The sequence below is a fragment of the Schistocerca serialis genome, chromosome 5, assembly GCF_023864345.2.
Source record: "Schistocerca serialis cubense isolate TAMUIC-IGC-003099 chromosome 5, iqSchSeri2.2, whole genome shotgun sequence".
Taxonomy (NCBI): Eukaryota; Metazoa; Arthropoda; class Insecta; order Orthoptera; family Acrididae; genus Schistocerca; species Schistocerca serialis.
Genome location: NC_064642.1, coordinates 348334828 through 348354174, shown reverse-complemented (window position 1 = coordinate 348354174; position 19347 = coordinate 348334828). Strand labels below are relative to the sequence as shown.

Genomic DNA, 19347 nt, shown 5'->3' with positions numbered 1-19347 from the left:
GAAGTCTTAGTGAATGGCCTTCCTTTTAACCTTCCCCAACCAATCCCTCTCCCCTCCTCAAGGGAGGAACTATCAGTTCTGAAAGCTGGGAAGGGTATTGCCTTTTTGTACTACACATTTTGCCTCCTGTAGATAAGTCCTGGCCAGAAATACTTTCTCATAATTTATTAATTTTCTGTTACTAAGTGTTAGTGAAATTTACTCTGTTTTTCACCCATTTGTAATATTATTGTAATATGCTGATTCAGATGTTGTTAATACAGTTGGAGATTTTTCTTGCTATAATTTACCAGTTATGTATTTTCCTAGTTAGTTCATATCTGCAGGCTGTGAAACATGCATTTCATAGGCTGCATAACTTTCTTTGTTGCAGTGAGAAGAGGAGATGTTCTTTCAGCTTGGAGTGGAATAAGGCCACTGGTATCGGACCCGAACAAGGAAGACACACAGTCATTGGCAAGAAATCACATAATTCATGTCAGTGACAATAAGCTTGTGACAATTGCTGGAGGAAAATGGACAACTTACAGAGCAATGGCTGAACATACAATTGATGCAGCTATTAAAGGTACATTGCTGAAGAAAAAGGGAATAGTTAATGTTTACTGTATTTTACTACCACGTTACTAAAATATATCTTCCTTCTTTTCCTCACCCTTCCATCCATCGCTGCCTCCTTCCACTCGTCACTGCCTCTGCCTGCCTGCTGCTGCTGCTGCCACCTCCTGTCAATCCCTCCCTGTGGTCTTGTAGCCCACCAAGTCTGCTCTGCTTGATATTGTTATACTGTATAAGTAATTGTGTTTTCTGCTTTCTCTTTATTTGCAGTACTAAGATTTTCACCTTCTGAAGTTCAGTAGGCACTGACTAGCCATCCTATCAAAGTAATTGAAGTTATATAAAGATAATGGAAATTTCTGGCTGGAAAATTATGTAAAATAAGGGAAAGGCAACAACTTACCTGTAGAGGACTGGTGTGTGGCACACAGAAACACGTAATAGAAAGCAGTTAACACTAGCTTTCGATCTGTTGGCCTTTTTCCAGTGAGAGTACACACACACACACACACACACACACACACACACACACATAATATTGAAACTCTTTGCCTTCACAAATGTCTGCTTGTGTCTGTGTATGTGCGGATGGATATGTGTGTGTGTGTGTGCGGGAGTGTATATAGGCATGACCATCGCCATCGGCTCTGTCCTCAGCGGCCAGAGATTGTGGTTTTTGTGTGTGTGTGTGTGTGTGTGTGTGTGTGTGTGTGTGTGTGTGAGAGGTGGGGGGGGGGGGGGGGGGGCAGGAGGGCAGGTGCGCACTCAATCTACATCAGAAGGCCTTTTGGCCAAAAGCTTACTTGTTTACCTTGTTTAGCAGTCTCTTTGTTCAGTCTGTCTGTGAATCAACATCACTACTATATGGTTAGTGACAATCTATCCTTCTTATAATATTGTCATTATTAAATGTATAAATAACTTATGTAAATCCAGCTGGGTATCATTCTCAACTGTGCTGATTTTTGTGACATTGTAGGCTTTCCCGGCATAATAAGTCTTGAAAGTCTCTTCGGGTTTGCTGCTGGATCCTAAAATCAACTCCATTCGATATTTCGGTGATCCAACTGGTCACCATCTTCAGGGGAATGCAGCTTCTGTTGATGAGTCTTGCTGTGAACTGACACCAGGCTGCCAATCGACGTCCTATATAGGCTGTCCTACTGTATGCGGCGCATGTGCCGCCCATCACAGTTGCTGCCCTCCAAGACTGGGCAGGTGACGCCACCCTTAGTAGAGCACTGGCGCAATGATAAATTGCACTCAGGGACGATATTTGAAAACTCGGGCTGGCTGCACTGAAGAATGTTCTCTTTTGATGCAGGATAATACAGGATTCGACGTCCTGCTGAGAAGTAACCCATTGTCTCTCTTAATTAAATTATCCACCAACCTAATTTCAATTGCTTCTTTGTAGACACTGTTCCAAAAACCAGAAGTGTTGGCAACTATCACAGTTTTGTCATATTTCATACAGTTTCCCTCATTTAAGCAGTGTTCTGCTACTGCCGATTTTTCCAGCTGTCGTAGTCTTGTATGACGGCAATGTTCCGCACACCTGTCATGAACAGTGCGAACCGAATGGCCAGTGTAAGCCTTCCCACATTGGCATAGAATTTTGTATACACCAGGTTTCCTAAGCCCCAAATCATCATTCACAGAGCTGAGTAGTGCCATAATCGCGGGAGGTGGACAGAACACACTCTTAATGTTAAAATTCCTTAAAATTTTTCCTACCCTAAACGATATGCCCCCAGCATAATGGATAGAGGCCACTAATCTATGTTCCTCTTCATGCACCTCCAGTGAAGGTCCAAACTCCATAGCCTGACGAATCTGCTTCTCAGAGTAGCCATTTTCCTAAAAACAGCCTTCTGGGCAAGTTCTTGTGTTAAGCTGCCCATGTCGGAAATGGCATATGCTCTGCATACAAAAGTCCTAAGGATGCCACTGCATTGGTGTGGTGGATGACAACTCTTAGAATGCAGACACCGATCCATGTTCGTTGGCTTTTGGTGAACACTGTGTCCCAAAGTACCAGCTGTTTTTTTTTTATAAACCTTAACATCTAAAAATGGAAAAATCCCATCACTTTCGACCTCCATGGTAAATTTAATTGGGGATGAAGACAGCTGAAGTGATCCAAAAATCTATTGAGAGCATCACGTCCATGTGGCCAGACGACAAAGGTATCATCCACATATCTCCATAAGCACGTTGGTTGCAAAGCCAAAGTTCTCAGTGCCATATCCTCGAAGTCCTCCATAAATAAATTGGCGAATGTGGGTGGTAAAGGACTACCCATAGCCACACCATCATTCTGTTAAAAAATGTTGCCATTAAATTAAAAAATACATGGATGTCAGCTTCACCAATTCTTCATCCAGTTTTTCACTGATCAAACTAAGGGACTCTTCCAGTGGGACTCGTGTAAACAGAGATACCACATCAAAACTCACTAATAGATCTGAAGGACTCAGCCTCAAAGATTTCAATTGTCGAATAAAATCCACCAAATTGGGGATATGCCAACATATGGACTGAGAACAGGTGATAAATACTTAGCCAGATTATAAGTGGGTGCACCCATATTACACACAATAGGGCGTAGAGGAACCCCTTCCTTATACAACTTAGGCAGACCATACAACCTACAGCTTAACATAAGAACTTGCACATTTGAAGGCTGTTTTTAAGGAAAATGGTTACTCTGAAAAGCAGATTCGTCAGGCTGTGGAGTTTGGACATCACTGGAGATGCATGAAGAGGAACATCGATCGGTGGCCTTTATCCCTTATGCTGGGTGCATATTGTTTAAGATAGGAAGAATTTTAAGGAATTTTCAACATTAAGAGTGTGTTCTGTCTACTTCCTAAGATTAGGGCACTAATAGGCTCTGTGAAAGATGATTTGGGGCTTAGGAAAACTGGTGTATACAAAATTCCATGCCAATGTGGGAAGGCTTACATCCGTTTTACTCGCACAGTTCTTGAAAAGTGTGTGGAACATGGCCTTCATACGAGGCTGCAACTGCTGGAAAAATCAGCAGTAGCAGAACACTGCTTAAATGAGGGACACCGTATGAAATTTGTCAAAACTGTGATAGTTGCCAACATTCCCGGTTTTTGGAACAGTGTCTACAAAGAAGCAATTAAAATTAAGTTGCCAGATAATTTAATTAACAGAGACAGTGGGTTTCCTCTTAGCAGGACGTGGAATCCTGTATTATCCCACATCAAAACAGAATGTTCCTCGGTGCGGCCAGCCCAAGTTTTCGAAAGTCGTCCCTGAGTGCGATTTATCATTGCCGCCAGTGTTCTACTAATGGCAGCGCATGCGCTGTGTGTGGTATGGTGGCCTATATAGGATGTCGATTGGCAGCCTGGTGTCAGTTCTCAGTGGGACTCACCAGCTGAAGCAGCATTCTCTTGAAGAGGGTGAGCAGTTGGATCGCCGAAATATGGAATCAGAGTTGATTTTAGGATCTGGCAGCAAACCTGAAGGGACTTTAAATGCTTGATTTTTATCCTCAGGCTTAATGTTAGTCACCATCCAGATCAGCACAAAGTAACACTTAATACTGTAGTTCATAGGCATACATTGTATCATAATTTTGAAGTTTTTCATCTGATTTAGTCCACCATGAACTCACCTTTTGCCTAAATGATTATAGAGAAAGACAGATAAGATGTGCATTGTGCCATAAACCAACCATGGACCAGGTAAGTGATGAAAATAACGAGATAGTGCCTAAGTCTACAGCTTTTTTGCCTTATGCAGGTAGGATTTCCAACAGAATTGGGCTTATTATACAGGAACATGATATGAAGTGTGTTTTTTCACCACCATCTAAAGTTAGGGCCCTTTTAAGGTCTGTAAAGGATGACCTTAGTTTGTGTAATGCATCTACAGTATCCCTTGTTGTTGTGGCATGTCATACATTGGTCAAATCATCAGGACCATGGAGGACCAGTGTACTGAACATACGTGTCACAAACATGTAAAACAGCCAAGTAAATCTGCTATTTCAGAACATTTCCTTGGTACCATTCAAACTGTGAAAAATAATAGTGCAGAGATTGTAGTGTTCACTTCCAACTATTGGTACAGGGCTATTAAGGAGCAGTTGTGTTTAAAGTAGGAAATGACCTTATAAATAGTGATGGAGCTTTTTGCTTAAATTCTGTTTGGAAATGTGCTCTCTCCCTGATGAAACAGAGGACAACATTAATGTATCTTTGTCACCCATTGGTAATTAATATTCACTATTGATGATAATTTCTAACATAGGTTATCTTTGGTTTTTTAGTGTTTACGAAGTGTGTTGCCTTTCTGCATGTGCTCCACATACTGAGGTTTTAAATTTTCTTGCACAACACTTTCTCTTTGCATTTGTGCTTTATAGATAACAGGGTGTGCACTTGTTGAAATAGTGACAGTTGCCAAAGATGTCACCCAGCTTGCATTACTATTAGTTGTTCCAATATTTTATACACCGGGAGAATCTCAAGTTACAACAAATAAATATGTGCAATTATAAGTTCTAATACCAGAGCAGAGTCCAGAATGTAAGTTTGAAAATACTGTAAAGAGTTCATTGTAATCACAAGGTTTCCAATTAATGTAAGAGCACAGTGAGAGGGTAAACTGATGGGGTGCGAGGTGAGGGGGAGGGGGGCAGAGGAGGAATGTGTGCTTTGGATCAACCGTAGTTACATGGCCCATTAGGCCACTAACTGCCCAGTGCATGGACCAGAGGTGCTGCCTCTGCCACCCTTTCGATAACAATGTTTTTCATCAGGTCAGGGGGAAATTAAATTTAAATAGTCTGGGGCTGGCTGATATACAAGATATTTTTTCATATATTCTTTGAGTCTAAGTGCATGTTGTGCTTATTGTATACATTTGGGCTGACAAGGAAAGCTACCAATGAATTGAGAATTCTTGTACTAGAATGCCACTGACAGTTCATCGTCAAATTATTGTAAATGGTATTATATTCTCTATACATTACTAGCAGTAATTTGGAAACAGAAACATAACTGAGAAACAGAAAACAAAAAGGTACCTCTTGTTGAAAATTTTTGATTTTGGGCTATTGTAATTTATACAATCTGCTTTTGTCTGCATATGTGCGGATGCATATGTGTGTGTGCGAGTGTATACCTGTCCCTTTTTCCCCCTAAGGTAAGTCTTTCCGCTCCCGGGATTGGAATAACTCCTTACCCTTTCCCTTAAAACCCACATCCTTTCGTCTTTCCCTCTTTCCTGATGAAGCAACTGTGGGTTGCGGAAGCTTGAATTTTGTGTGTGTATTTGTGTTTGTTAGTGTCTCTATCAACATACCATCGCTTTCGTTTGGTAAGTTACATCATCTTTATTTTTAGATATATTTTTCCCATGTGGATTCCATTCTTGTATTAAAGTTACAGGTAAAAGAGTTTATTTCAGAGATGATACTTTCAGTTTACATGAAAGTTCTTGGAATTAATATGGGCTGTAAATATTTTATAGTTTCATAACATAGTTTGAAACTAGTCTTATCAGCTTGTTAGTCTTGTGCTGTAACATTATGGTTAGCTTTCTTGATGAATATGTGAAAATCTTGTTTTGTCCTAGAGTTTCATTGTAATGTCAGCTGTCATACAGAATACTGTTTCTGTTCTGCATTCTATATAAATTTTACCTTACAGTTTTAAATTCAGTAAAATAATCTTTAATGACACACAAGTCTAATCTTACTTTCATACAGCATGCAATCTGAAGCCAGTTCACGAGAAGTCTCAAACTGATGGACTGCTCATTGAGGGAGCTCATGGATGGACGCCTACCATGTACATTAGACTTGTGCAGGACTTTGGTCTTGAATGTGAAGTTGCTCAACATCTTGCTAATTCCTATGGTGACCGAGCTTTTGCAGTTGCAAAGTTGGCATCCCTCACAGGGAAACGGTGGCCTATTATTGGGAAGAAGGTACACCCGGAGTTTCCTTACATTGATGCAGAGGTAACGAGACACTATTAGTTTGCTTTGTCATAATAGGTTATAGTTTCTTAGGTTTTATTCTTTTTTAAAGATAATATTGTTTCACTGTCCACATCCCTTGGCAATGCACTGAAATGTACCAAAATGCAAACACTTGAGATTAAAGTCCCCTCTGATCCAGAGAGACACATTCTAGTTGAGGAAGGAATTTGTGTTAAAAGCTTATCCAGTTAGCTAGCAAACCAATGAACTAGTGTGAATCATTATCACTGAACAGCAGGAAACAACTTGATAAATAATTAATTTGAAACTAAACTCTCAAACAGCAGTTACTGTCATAGGCAACCATGTTACTCACTCAAATAATTGCAGCGTACATTTGTCAATATTGTTAAATTTTTAGCAGCAGTAATCAACACTGAATCCTTGATCAGTGTTGTCAGTTGTATCACCAACCTGAATTCAGCTTGAATGTTCATTACTACAATGGTGTTTTTCTAATTATCATTGCCAAGTCGATATCCTACTATAATTTTCTCTAACTAAGTCTTCAAGCTTTGCATTGATCTGTTTTCTAGAACACTGTGTTCTAGGTTTTATTACTTGAGTAGGATCACAACCTGCAGTAGTTCTTCTTGTTCATCTGTCCCATCAGGTTGTAGTTTTGAGGTTACTAGGTCATTTTCTTTATTGTGATGTAATAATAGTGAAAATTGTCATCTTTCTATCAGTCTGTAGTGCAACATAAAACATAAAAATATTGTTGCATTTATTACTCAACCCACAATCCAGAGATTTACTGGAACTTTTCCCTTCATTTTGGGGTACTGTAGTTTACATACTGAGTGACCAAGTAAAATATGTGTTTTTTTTCCTGGTATTTATCAGCCAGTGACAGTTTATCATAAAAGAATCTAATGGTACTAATTATTTCATAAAACTGACATATTATATTGGACTGTTTGTTAAAAAACCATTGTTTTCTTAAAAGAACTCCTCTCCCATCCTCTGTCAAAAGGATAAATACCTCTTTGAGACAGAATAATATGGAGATTAAAGAAATATGTCAGACAGTTCCATTTATGAGAAACAAAAATAAAACAGTGTGCCACACATTAAACTTTGCAGTGAGGATGAACTACGATTCTGAACTTTAGACCAGTCTATACCGCTTGGGACAAAACGTTTGATGTCATCTAGAAGAAAAAAAAACCACACCTCTGTGGAAGCCCTATAGTGGAAGTGCTGAGTCACAGATGAGGGCACAAGAAAAAGACTGCTAAACAAGTAAGCTTTCAGCCGAAACAGCGTTCTTTTGAATTAGACTGAACACACACTCACACTTGTGCAAATACAACTTGTGTATGCTTGTGTTGCCATGAGTGCGAGAGCTGCATTTGTGTGTGTGTGTGTGTGTGTGTGTGTGTGTGTGTGTGTGTGTTGCCATGAGTGCGAGAGCTGCATTTGTGTGTGTGTGTGTGTGTGTGTGTGTGTGTGTGGCTTTTTTGCCCGAAAGCTTACTTGTTTAACAGTCATTTTGTTGTACCTTTTTGCAACTCGGCATTTTCTTTATATGGTGAGTAACAATCTATCCTTTTCATAATACTGTAATTATTCCATCCTGTATTTTCTATTGTTTAGTGAAAATACTATTTGATTTGTTTGTATTGGGAACATATTTAACAGTTAAGAGAATTCCTCTGTGTTTTGCCATTGTCAGCATGAAGACATCAAGATATTTTATGTAATATCATTGCAGTATAAGACAGTAGTCAAACTTTAAATTATTGAGGTTACATTAAGAGTTTGAACTGCATATCAACCTAGATAACTGGCTTTTCTTGACAGGGTTTGTATATTAGATAATGCCTCCTTTTAAGAATAGTTTTATGTGCTTGTGCCGGACAGTAAAACATTTTAAAAATAATTTTACCAGTCACAGACATTTGTCACAAATGAATAATTATTCTAGAAGTAAAAAAATCCACTCTTGAGCAGAATATAGTGTGTTGCATTTGCGGAGCTTTGAAGCAGTGTAGAACACTTAGTGAATAGTTGATCCTTGTGTTGGTTCATGAAGTATGCTCAGATGACTCAATTGGAGAATCCATGTTTCCCATAGGTGTGTTATCAGTCATGCCCCTGATTACTGTTTTAATGCATTACTAATTTTCATTAGAGCATATCTGCTAAAGAGCAGATCATTTTGTTTTAGTAAATGTACCATTAATTTCAATTAAATGAGAAGTTGTTGTAGTGTCAACATAGAGATACTTAAAATTAAAATGACCCTTTCATTGCCACTTCATCTCACAAAACAGAAGAAATTCCCCTTACACTAAGTTTGAACTGTACATGAATAATCCAGTACCTGCCATTTGAAACTCTGATAGAGGGTTTTTTGTCCCCATTTTAATTGAAACACAAACATTGTCAAGTAACAAATCCCTTATCAGCCACAGGACATATAAGACACACATTTCCTGTTGGTGAAAAAAGGGTCATTTCAGTGTTTACAATTTGTTTGGGAAGTGAGAATATGGTAATTGTGTTAAATGTTATTTTACTATGGCAGTCATGAACAATAGCTTGCATAATGACTCATCATAGTTTTGCCCAGAATATCTGTTCTTCTTATTACATCTCCAGAGAAGAACTAAGGTAGCATCCATTGACTGCACTTTGTCATGCTTCATATAGAGAATCCATCCTGCTCATATCTCACACAGAAGTTCCTCAGGCACTCTGGTCTACAGTCAACCTTGAAATTGCAGAGATGTCACCAATTGGCATGAAAACTGTGAACCAATTTCATTTATACCACTTGTCCCACAAGGGCATTTCGTGTTAGACTTCCTTCACTGACCATGTGTGTCACTAACATCGATATGTTCCAATGCCAAATTCTTGCAACATTGTCACATTTTACTGTTGCCTATACACATTACAGATCTGTTAATTACAGTTAAGAAATGAAATCTTACAGGTAGTTTGTGTCTACATCTATATGATTACAGTACAGTTGACACTTAAGTGCATGGCAGAGGATTCTTCATATCACCTTCAGACTATATCTCAGCTGATCCAATCTCTAACAGCATGTGTGAAAGATGAACACTTAAATCTTTCTGTATGAGCTATGATAACTCTTATTTCATTATGCTGATCATTTCTCCCTATGTAGGTCAATGACAATAAAATATTTTCACATTCAGAGAAGAAGGTTGGTGATTAAAATTTTATGAAAATATCTTGCTGCAACAAAAACTACCTTTGTTTTAATGGTGCCATCCTGGCTCGCTTATCATATCTGTGGCACTCTCACCCCTATTTTATGATAATACAGAATAAGCCGCCCTTCTTTGGACTTTTTTAATGCCCTCCATCAATCCTATCTAAGGATCCCAAACAGCAGAGCAATACTGTAGCAGAAGGTGGGTAAACATAGTGTAGGCAGCCTCATCAGTAGACCTATTTCATGTTCTTTACATTGCTTTTCCCACAATATTATCTATGTGATCAGTCCAGTTTAAATTGTTCATAATTGTGATTCCTAGGCGTTTAGGTTAAATGACAGCTTTTAAATTTGCATGATTTATCATCTAACTGAAATTTAATAGATTTCTTTTCATACTCATTTGCACGGCCTCACAGACTGATTTACCACTTTCTGCGTGATACAGATATTTTGTCTGAATCATTTTGCAGTTGCCTTTAGTCTTCTGGTAACTTTACTGTGCTATAAATGTCAGCATCGTCTGCAAGCTAGGCAAGAGAGATGTTCAGATTGTCTCCTAAATTGTTTGTATAGATTAGGAACAGCAGGGGGGAGGGGGGGCAGGGGAACTGGGAATGGGCCTCAGTAAAAGGAATCAGTTATTAATTTATTCCAGATGTCAAGTGTAACCTACCCATGCTAACTCGCAGGAACTGTTTGCTTTAGTTTTGCTACGCGATAAACAACTTCTGAAAGCAACAAACACACTCCCACCAACTGTATTCAGTCTATCCTATCTGAACACTGATAGATTCTTTGTAAAAATATTGGCTGAACTTACCTCTGGCCTTAGACAGGTTTAATTACCTATAATGATTTGAGCTTCAGTCCGTTCTATTAGCGCTTGGAGCACTGGTTCTTTACCAACACAGCTACAATAACTTACAACTACAATACAGATTGTCGCTGTGTCTGCCCTCTTCATCCTGCACCCTTTTACACTGAAGCCTTTCTCTAATTTTCCACAACGCGCCGACCGAAAAAAAAAAAAAAAAAAAAAAAAAAAAAAAAAAAAGAACAGCCCAGTTTGACCACACAGCATCCACTACCCGTGTAGCCACTCCTGACCCGACCTGTTAAGCAGTAAGTTGAGAAATCTGCAACCTAAATGGTTGCAGAATGGCGAGTGTCTCCAATTCAGACCCTCCACTCAGCTGTGTACTGAAGATCTGCAGTTGGTGTTGACGATACTATAACTCTGCCTTAATCCCGCCAGCAAACCTGGCAAAATTTGTCACTGTAGCTATCTGCCGAAAACCACATAGAATCTCTTCGGACCTAGCATTACTTCTGATACTGGGATTTGTGAACTTGAAAAGTGCTTATTTTTATTTTTTTTCAAGTTTTCCTGACCTAAACAATTTCTTTTCACAGCCCCACACAGAATTTGATGGTGTAGCGCTGTTCCACAGAACGTTGTTGTTGGTGGGTTTTTTTTTTTTTTTTTTTTTTTTTTAGCTTTGACCAAGCGTACGGACACGGCACACTGAAATGACTACAAAGATCACACACGATCAAACAGCGCTACGCCATCAGCTCAGAAAATTGGTTATGGAGCCATTGGCCATGTTCCAGAAAGTGTTTGGAAGTGAAAGCCTATCAAGAGCTTCAAATTTTAAGAGAGGGTGAAAGGTGAACCCTGTGCAGGACACCCATCCATAAGCAGAAATACATACAGATCAATGTGTACATGCTGTGTTGAACTCAGACTGGCAGCTGAGTGCTCAGATGATAACAGACCACATAGCAATTGACAAAATTACTGAAAGACATATCTTTTTTTGAAAACAGTTTTCTTATTGTGCCCCGCTGCATTTTGTATCCTCTCTAGGTCAACCATCACGTTATTTTACTGCACAAACAGCACGACTTGTCTACTACTTTCAGTGTCTCATTTCCCAATACAATTCTCTCAGCAGCACCGAATTTAATTCAGTTACGTTAATTTATCTTCGTTTTACTTTTGTTGATTCATCTTTTAACTGCTTTTCAAGGCACTAGCTGTTCCATTCAGCTGATCATTGCAGTCTTTGACGGGATTACAATGTCACCAGCAAACCTCAAACTTTCCGCCTTTCCAGATTTCTCCTTGGTTTCCTATAGTGACTATTAATGTACAAATTGAATAACATCAGGATGGCTATAATCCTGTCGCATTCCCTTCTCAACTACTGCTTCCCTTTCACATCCTTTGATCCTTGTAATCACAGTCTGGTTGTAGATAAAGTTTTGCTCACTGTATTTTATTGCTGCTACTTTCAAAATTTCAAAGAGTGTATTCCAGTCAACATTGTCAAAAGCCTCCGGTAGATCTAAAACATGTAACTGTAAATAAAGGTTTGCCTTTCTTCAGCCTATCTTCAAAGATAAGTGGTAGGGTCTATATTGCCTTGCACATTCTTAAATGTGTCAAGAACCACTTCCACATTCTGCTAGAACTTTATGTGGGAAACATTTGACTTGTTTCCCAGTTTTTAAACTGGAGTCCTAAATTTTGCTTCCATACATATATTCTATTGTCTGAAATTCTCTATCAATATCCATAGCATTCAGAAATGTATCTTTCAAACAATGGAACATTTGACAACGACTAACAATAATATGAAAAGGCTAGGTTGCTACCCACCACAAGGAGGAGGCATTGAGTGGCTGACAGACATATTGAAAAATACTGCCTCCTCTGTGTGATGAGTAAAAATATACCTTTGTTATATTTGTAAGCTTGGTTTATGTGAACAAAAAATATTTTATTTATTTATTAGCTGTTCAGAATGATTGCCACACAATTGGCTTTATCAAAATACATTTTACATGTTCATAAAAGTATAGTTGTTACTAAACTAATATTTACATTATACATTGTGCATACATCTTTTTAGTAGTTAGTAATTTTTACATTTTACACACATCATCATTAACATAAACACATAAATACATAAACTTCTTTCTAATCAGAAGATTTCAGTAATAATCATTATGTGGTATAGTTTAAATTCAAGAATTAATTATGCAGTTTTACACATTAAGTTAATTATAACTAAACTATTTTGTTTTTATTTCATTAAAGAATTAATTATACAGTTTTACATACTTAGTTAATGATAGTTACATTATTTCATTGTTTATACATTCCTTCCAAATTACTTGCAAGATATTCTTAAATTGAGTAGTATGCTTTATTTTTAAACCCTGTCTAATACTTCCTTAAATTTAAAGAGGGTGAGGGTTTTGACTGATTGTGGCAGTTTCTTGCATAACTTTAGACTTAGGTGTTTGTGACTGTTGTGTGTCAGTAACAGCCTAGAATACAGTATATCAAGCATGCAATTGTTTCTAGTGCTGTGCAAATGTAAATTGTTGTATATTTTCTTTTACGTATGTTACGCAGTTATACATATAGAGACGTGGGAGGGTCATTATGTTTAATAGGCTGAAGTGCTTCTTACAGGTTTCTCTTGGACCCTTGTGTACATCAAATTGCTTGTGACTGTTGAATTACCCCCTAACAGAAATATTGTACCTGTGACTGAAAGAATGCTTAGCAGCAAAGCATCAATAAACTTTCACTTACAGAATATCTTAATTGATACAACAGGAGTATCACGCATGCAAGTTTGCCTGTCAGATGGCTTATATGGTCATCCCATGAGAGCCTTTGGCCTATTTTTAGTCCCAATAGTTTGACACTGTCATTCTCTTCTTTTCATACCTTCGGACTAAAATAAATTTCCTTCAGTTTTGTGTTGTTTATACATAACTGGTTAGCAATACACCACACCCTACACATTTCAAAAAGTTTATTATTTTTGTTTTCCATCTCTTGCATACATCTACATCTACATTTATACTCCGCAAGCCACCCAATGGTGTGTGGTGGAGGGCACTTTACGTGCCACTGTCATTACCTTCCTTTCCTGTTCCAGTCGCGTATGGTTCGCGGGAAGAACGACTGTCTGAAAGCCTCTGTGCGCGCTCTAATCTCTCTAATTTTACATTCGTGATCTCCTCGGGAGGTATAAGGAGGGGGAAGCAATATATTCGATACCTCATCCAGAAACACACCCTCTCGAAACCTGGCGAGCAATCTACACCGCGATGCAGAGCGCCTCTCTTGCAGAGTCTGCCACTTGAGTTTATTAAACATCTCCATAACGCTATCACGGTTACCAAATAACCCTGTGACGAAACGCGCCGCTCTTCTTTGGATCTTCTCTATCTCCTCCGTCAAACCGATCTGGTACGGATCCCACACTGATGAGCAATACTCAAGTATAGGTCGAACGAGTCACCTGTGGAGATCACGGTCATATGATTAGCATATAAGACATTTTTGCAGGCTATATAGTTAGAGAAGCTATTTACATTGACAATAAAGCGGAAGGGTCCAAGAACGGGGCCCTGTAGAATTCCTAACTGTTGCCTGTTATTTAGGTATGATTTAATCAAATTAAGTGGTTTGTCTGCATACCATAATATTCTAATTTTTTAACATTATCTCATGTGATACTGAATCAAATGTTTTGCTTAAGTCTATGAGTGTTGCACAGGTAATCACTTTTCTTTCAAAATCATTGTGGATTTCAGTAATCAGGCTTTGAGTAGCTTTTAATATGGGCTGTATCTGTTCACATCACTGTGTTTATGTAAAACTCCTGGAAGATTTTTCTTTTACTACAAAAAAATTGATTATTTTGTGTGTGTGAGTTAGTGTTGTTATTCTGCCTGCCGATGTGTGTTTATGTGGAAGATTAGTTTTCATAATATTACTTCAGTGTCAGTGGTGCTTAGTTCACATAATTATCAATGACTGGACTGCTTTCAGAGTCTTGTCATTTGCTGTCTATTGACTCTGAGGTACTAGCTTTGATTCTGCAACCCATCTTATTATACCGTGAAAACATGTGCATCAGAGTTATCTCAGATGTGAGAGATCAAAAGAGAAATGTCTTGAGTATATTATCAATTAAATTTACCCGTGGTCTTTTCGAAGCTACACCAAATCAAAACGCTTGTCTGAGCTTAGAAATTGCAGGAGATCTACTTATTTATTACTAGATAGTATCACCTTGTTATAGAAATTCACCTATAGCTTTGTTATCTATTAAGTTATGTTACATATTAAACAATGAAGTACACAATATTGCTGTTCTACATTAGCATTTATTTTATAATGCATTGTGAACCACCTTTGGCTGGCCAACAGAAAACTTAATATTGAACAGTCCACACAAAAAGCGCCCACTGAAAATACATGTTACTGTACAAGATACCTGGATGATGCTCCACTTGTAAAATACCAGTTTTTCACCCAATACTTAATAATTTCAGTTTACGGAATGCATTTTTGAAATGAAACATATTTTACATATATTGAATGACCAACACACATTTAATCATCTGTGACATACTTGCCTCCATAAAGCCTTGAGTAATAAATGTTCATTAAATCTGCGTTTAATGGTTGAAATGGCTCTGAGCACTATGGGACTCAACTGCTGAGGTCATTAGTCCCCTAGAACTTAGAACTAGTTAAACCTAACTAACCTAAGGACATCACAAACACCCATGCCCGAGGCAGGATTCGAACCTGCGACCGTAGCGGTCTTGCGGTTCCAGACTGCAGCGCCTTTAACCGCACGGCCACTTCGGCTCTGCGTTTAATATTGAGAGATAAACAACAGATGATCACTACTCAGATTACAAAAGAACAGAGTCTGGCACAACACATTGCTATTCAGAGTTAAAGTTCACTAAGCTTTGTAGAAACATTCAGTAACCCAAACACATAGCAGCTCAGGTATTTGGTGTTGTTGACTATTATGTAACTTTATTAGTTTAGATGTTACTTATTTTAACTGTCAAAAAATTCACAGGTTGAAACACAATCTTGTTTAGAGTTAAAGTTTATCAAATTCACTCTCAAAACTTTTGTAGATGCAGGAGTCCTGCACAAAATTTGACAAGTCCACGAAACTGTTGCCCAAACAATTTCTGTTACTTAAGCTGTGACCAACACACCACTTATCAACACATATGCCCATACCCAGTTATCTCTCAAAGTGAACTTCCCTACACAATGGGGCACCATCCCAAAATAGATGGGATCTGTCATTGCGAAAATCTCTAATTTACATATAACTTATTCTTACTACACGTATTACACTAGACTAGAATTTCACCAGCTTTTCTATTGTTCTGTTAGGTTTTTGCTTGGCTTTCTTGTTGTTTAAGTTTTCATCTGTTAGTTAATTTACCCATATTTGTCTTTACTGATTGTTAAACTAAATGAAATACATAGGCTTATAGATAGATATGGCCGTTTACTGTCTCATAGAGCTGCTATGTTTTTTGATTTGTAGCTTATTTTGCATTAAAATAAGTTTTTTTATTCTTGGAATTAACATTCCAGGTCATAAGTCAATATGTACTACATTAATATAAATTCTGTAACTATATTTCAACAATGTTGTTCAAACACTATCTGTTGGTACTTGGTATTTTCAAATCACATTAGACATTTAGAAGATATTAAGTTCCTGTCAAGAGGTACTTTCAAATCCTACATCTTCACTCCCTCTCCCTCCCTCTCCCCCTCTCCCCCTCTCCCCTCTCCCCTCTCCATCTCCCTCCCCCTGCCCCTCCCCCTCCTCCCCCTCCCCCCCAACCACCACTGAGTGGGCATTTACATGCACTTTGTGCCATTGCCTATTTTGCAACTTTATTAGTTTGGGTATTGTATCCACAAAATTATTTTGCGACCTCTGATTCCACACCACAGTAGCACCTCAGCTCTTAAGTGCCCAGCAATAGCCAATTGCATGGGTCAAACCCACTCAAAGTGACCTTCTGTCGCCAGATTACTTTGTGATGCTCTTCCTGCCAATTGCAGAAGCTGAAGTGTCACCTGATAGGTTAACTGACAGATTTAGTCACTACTTCCTCACAAGTTATGCTAGTCAATGCCATGACTTGTCAGTACAGTGTCACCTGTCAAACCAGCGCACATTTTCCCCCATTTGTCTGTAATGTCTCACATCTTTTGGCCACACACAAACATAGTCCATTGTGTTTTTAACAAGCTTGCATCTGACATGCTACAACAAACTCTCAACACTGACTCTCCCTTCATACAACAACACTAATATGCCCTCAGGACTTGGGAATCACGAAGAGGGGAGCATTCTACTGATCAAACAAAGGCAATGAAATGGAAGTCCAAAAGATGATTTGAACTGAAGGCAGTGCAGAAAAGTTAATAAAAGATAGCATATTACAATTGTGGCAAAATTAATGGGACCCTTTAGGCACATGCAGGAGAACCTACAAATTTCTCTCTTTCACCAGGAAGAGATTACAAATGAGATTTCTTAACCCATCAAGTGGATTGATACGTTATCTGACCATGCGTGGCCTGTGTGCTACATATCTATACAAAATCAAAAGACAGATGAAAGATAGCTGCACCTGCGGCAGAGTGCCTGTGGCAGAGTGAGCACATCAGAACACACATTACAGGATGCACACTCTACGAAGATGCGGCGGGTAGTGGTTGTCAGGTGTTAAAGATGTTACACCCCAAAACAGCCCTAAGGAGCAAGTCAACCTGGTATGTATTGAACGATACTGCAGCTGCAGTATTGAGGAAGGCCAAGAAAGACATCACGAGGCATTCAACCATATGTCAGCATGCTACCATCCTGGCTAGGCAACATACTCCGCGGATTGATTGAAGACAACTGTGGTCAGCAACCACTGAATGAAATAGTCTCTCAAGAATCTACATTCCATTTGTGCAAGTTATCATGGAAGTGTGAACTTTAATAATACATAGCAGTGATTGGTGGAATTGCTTGTTGTAATGGAAATGCTGCTAACATGCTGCCTGATGCCCAAGGAATCAAAGGTAGTGTGAGGGTGGATCCAGTTGTGGAAAAAACCATCTGCAGATTAAATACACCAAAATAAATGAACAAACACAGGACAGATTCTGTAGTGCTTGTAGTAGTATTAGTAGCTGGGTAACTGGTTGTGTTTTATTGTAGTTTTGTAATAGTAGAAGTAGCTGGTAGTATTTAAAAAAATTAGGCCTATTGAAATAAATAGTAAAATATAAAGTTATTAATGTCCTGGAAAATGTGATTTGTATGGCCTATTTTAGCTTTTCAGATAAAAAGACTGTAATTATGAATAATAAATAAATAAGTACAACAGCATTACCAGGAGTGGGGGAAGCAGTAACCCATTACAGGGTGGTGAACCTTATTGCTGCTAACCTGATATGCTTCACTCTAGATTTTACAGATTCCACAGACCTGAAGCATGATAGAAATTCTTTTATGGTTCTGTTTTTATGTTCATAGATCCGATATGCAGTAAGAGAATATGCTTGCTGTGCTGTTGATGTGATTGCAAGACGGCTGCGGTTAGCTTTCCTCAATGTCCAGGCTGCTCAGGAAGCTCTTCCTGGTATTGTTGACATTATGGCAGAAGAATTAAAGTGGGATGAAAAAAAGAAAAAGGTCAGTTTTTGGAAATTTTGGAGATATTCCATTTTTTATGCCTTTAATGTAAGAAAATTCACTTTCACTTTTTTTCCTGAAGGAGGAAATAGCACTTGCCTCAGAATTTCTTGCAAATGAGATGGGCCAGATGGTGAACAGAGCTTCAAGAGACAAATTACCTATCAATCTTAGTAAAGAAGAAATTCAAACATACATAAAGAGATTCCAGATAATTGATAAAGATCGTAAGGGATATGTCTCGATCAATGACATCAGACGAGGACTGAAGGTAAGAAATTACTTTTTATGAAGTCGTTAAAGAAAAGAAGCTGTATTTGATGTGTGATAGTTTTATTGCTTATATATTTTGCAGAATTGGAAAACTTTTATTGTTGTTGTTGTTAAGATCGTCATTCATGTTGGAATACACCTTCACTACCACACATACTGCCATCAGTACACCAGTACAAATTTTTGATTAAATAGAAAAGTCTCTCACAGGTCTGTTGCTGTGAGCATTCTCCTTCCTTTTCTCACTTCCAGGTGGAAAAATTATAATAAATTTCCACTTATGTGTGTCTCTCTCTATTGTGCCCAGTAACACTCTATTTTGCCCACCTATTTAAAAAATATAATTTTTGAACTTTTGTTGGTAATTTGTCTCATTTTTTGGTAGTACATCACGTTTTATCCTGATTTTTAACTATGATTCATCAAACTGAATAAGGGGTGACATGAAGCATTTAACCCCTTCTTTTGTACATAGTCCACAAGGCACAATGATTTCACCCCTGTTTTCAGTTTCAGTAGTAAATGTTCACTTACTCACTAAAAAACTGTACATTCCATAATGCATTTTTTAATATGTGAAAGAAATGACAAGAGATGAATAAGCTTGTCTGATATGAAGCTAACACAATAGCAATTGCGTATTGAACTTCTTTCCATACAGTACTGTGTTGTCTTACAGAACATTAACCAGCTCCATTGGAACAATGATTTTCAGATGTCATAGCTTCAAATTAG

At 38.2% G+C, this 19347-nt stretch overlaps 1 protein-coding gene across 4 annotated transcripts in view; it reads left to right on the top strand.

The window, feature by feature from the left end:
• Positions 1 to 19347, top strand: part of LOC126481133 (glycerol-3-phosphate dehydrogenase, mitochondrial) — a 181178-nt gene that overhangs the window by 135943 nt on the left and 25888 nt on the right. For all 4 annotated transcript variants that reach the window (XM_050104684.1, XM_050104682.1, XM_050104683.1 and 1 more), the window contains exons 8-11: positions 374 to 568; positions 6311 to 6564; positions 18181 to 18339; positions 18422 to 18610. In XM_050104684.1, coding sequence (XP_049960641.1) covers positions 374 to 568; positions 6311 to 6564; positions 18181 to 18339; positions 18422 to 18610 — 797 coding nt within the window. The remainder of the gene's footprint in view (positions 1 to 373; positions 569 to 6310; positions 6565 to 18180; positions 18340 to 18421; positions 18611 to 19347) is intronic.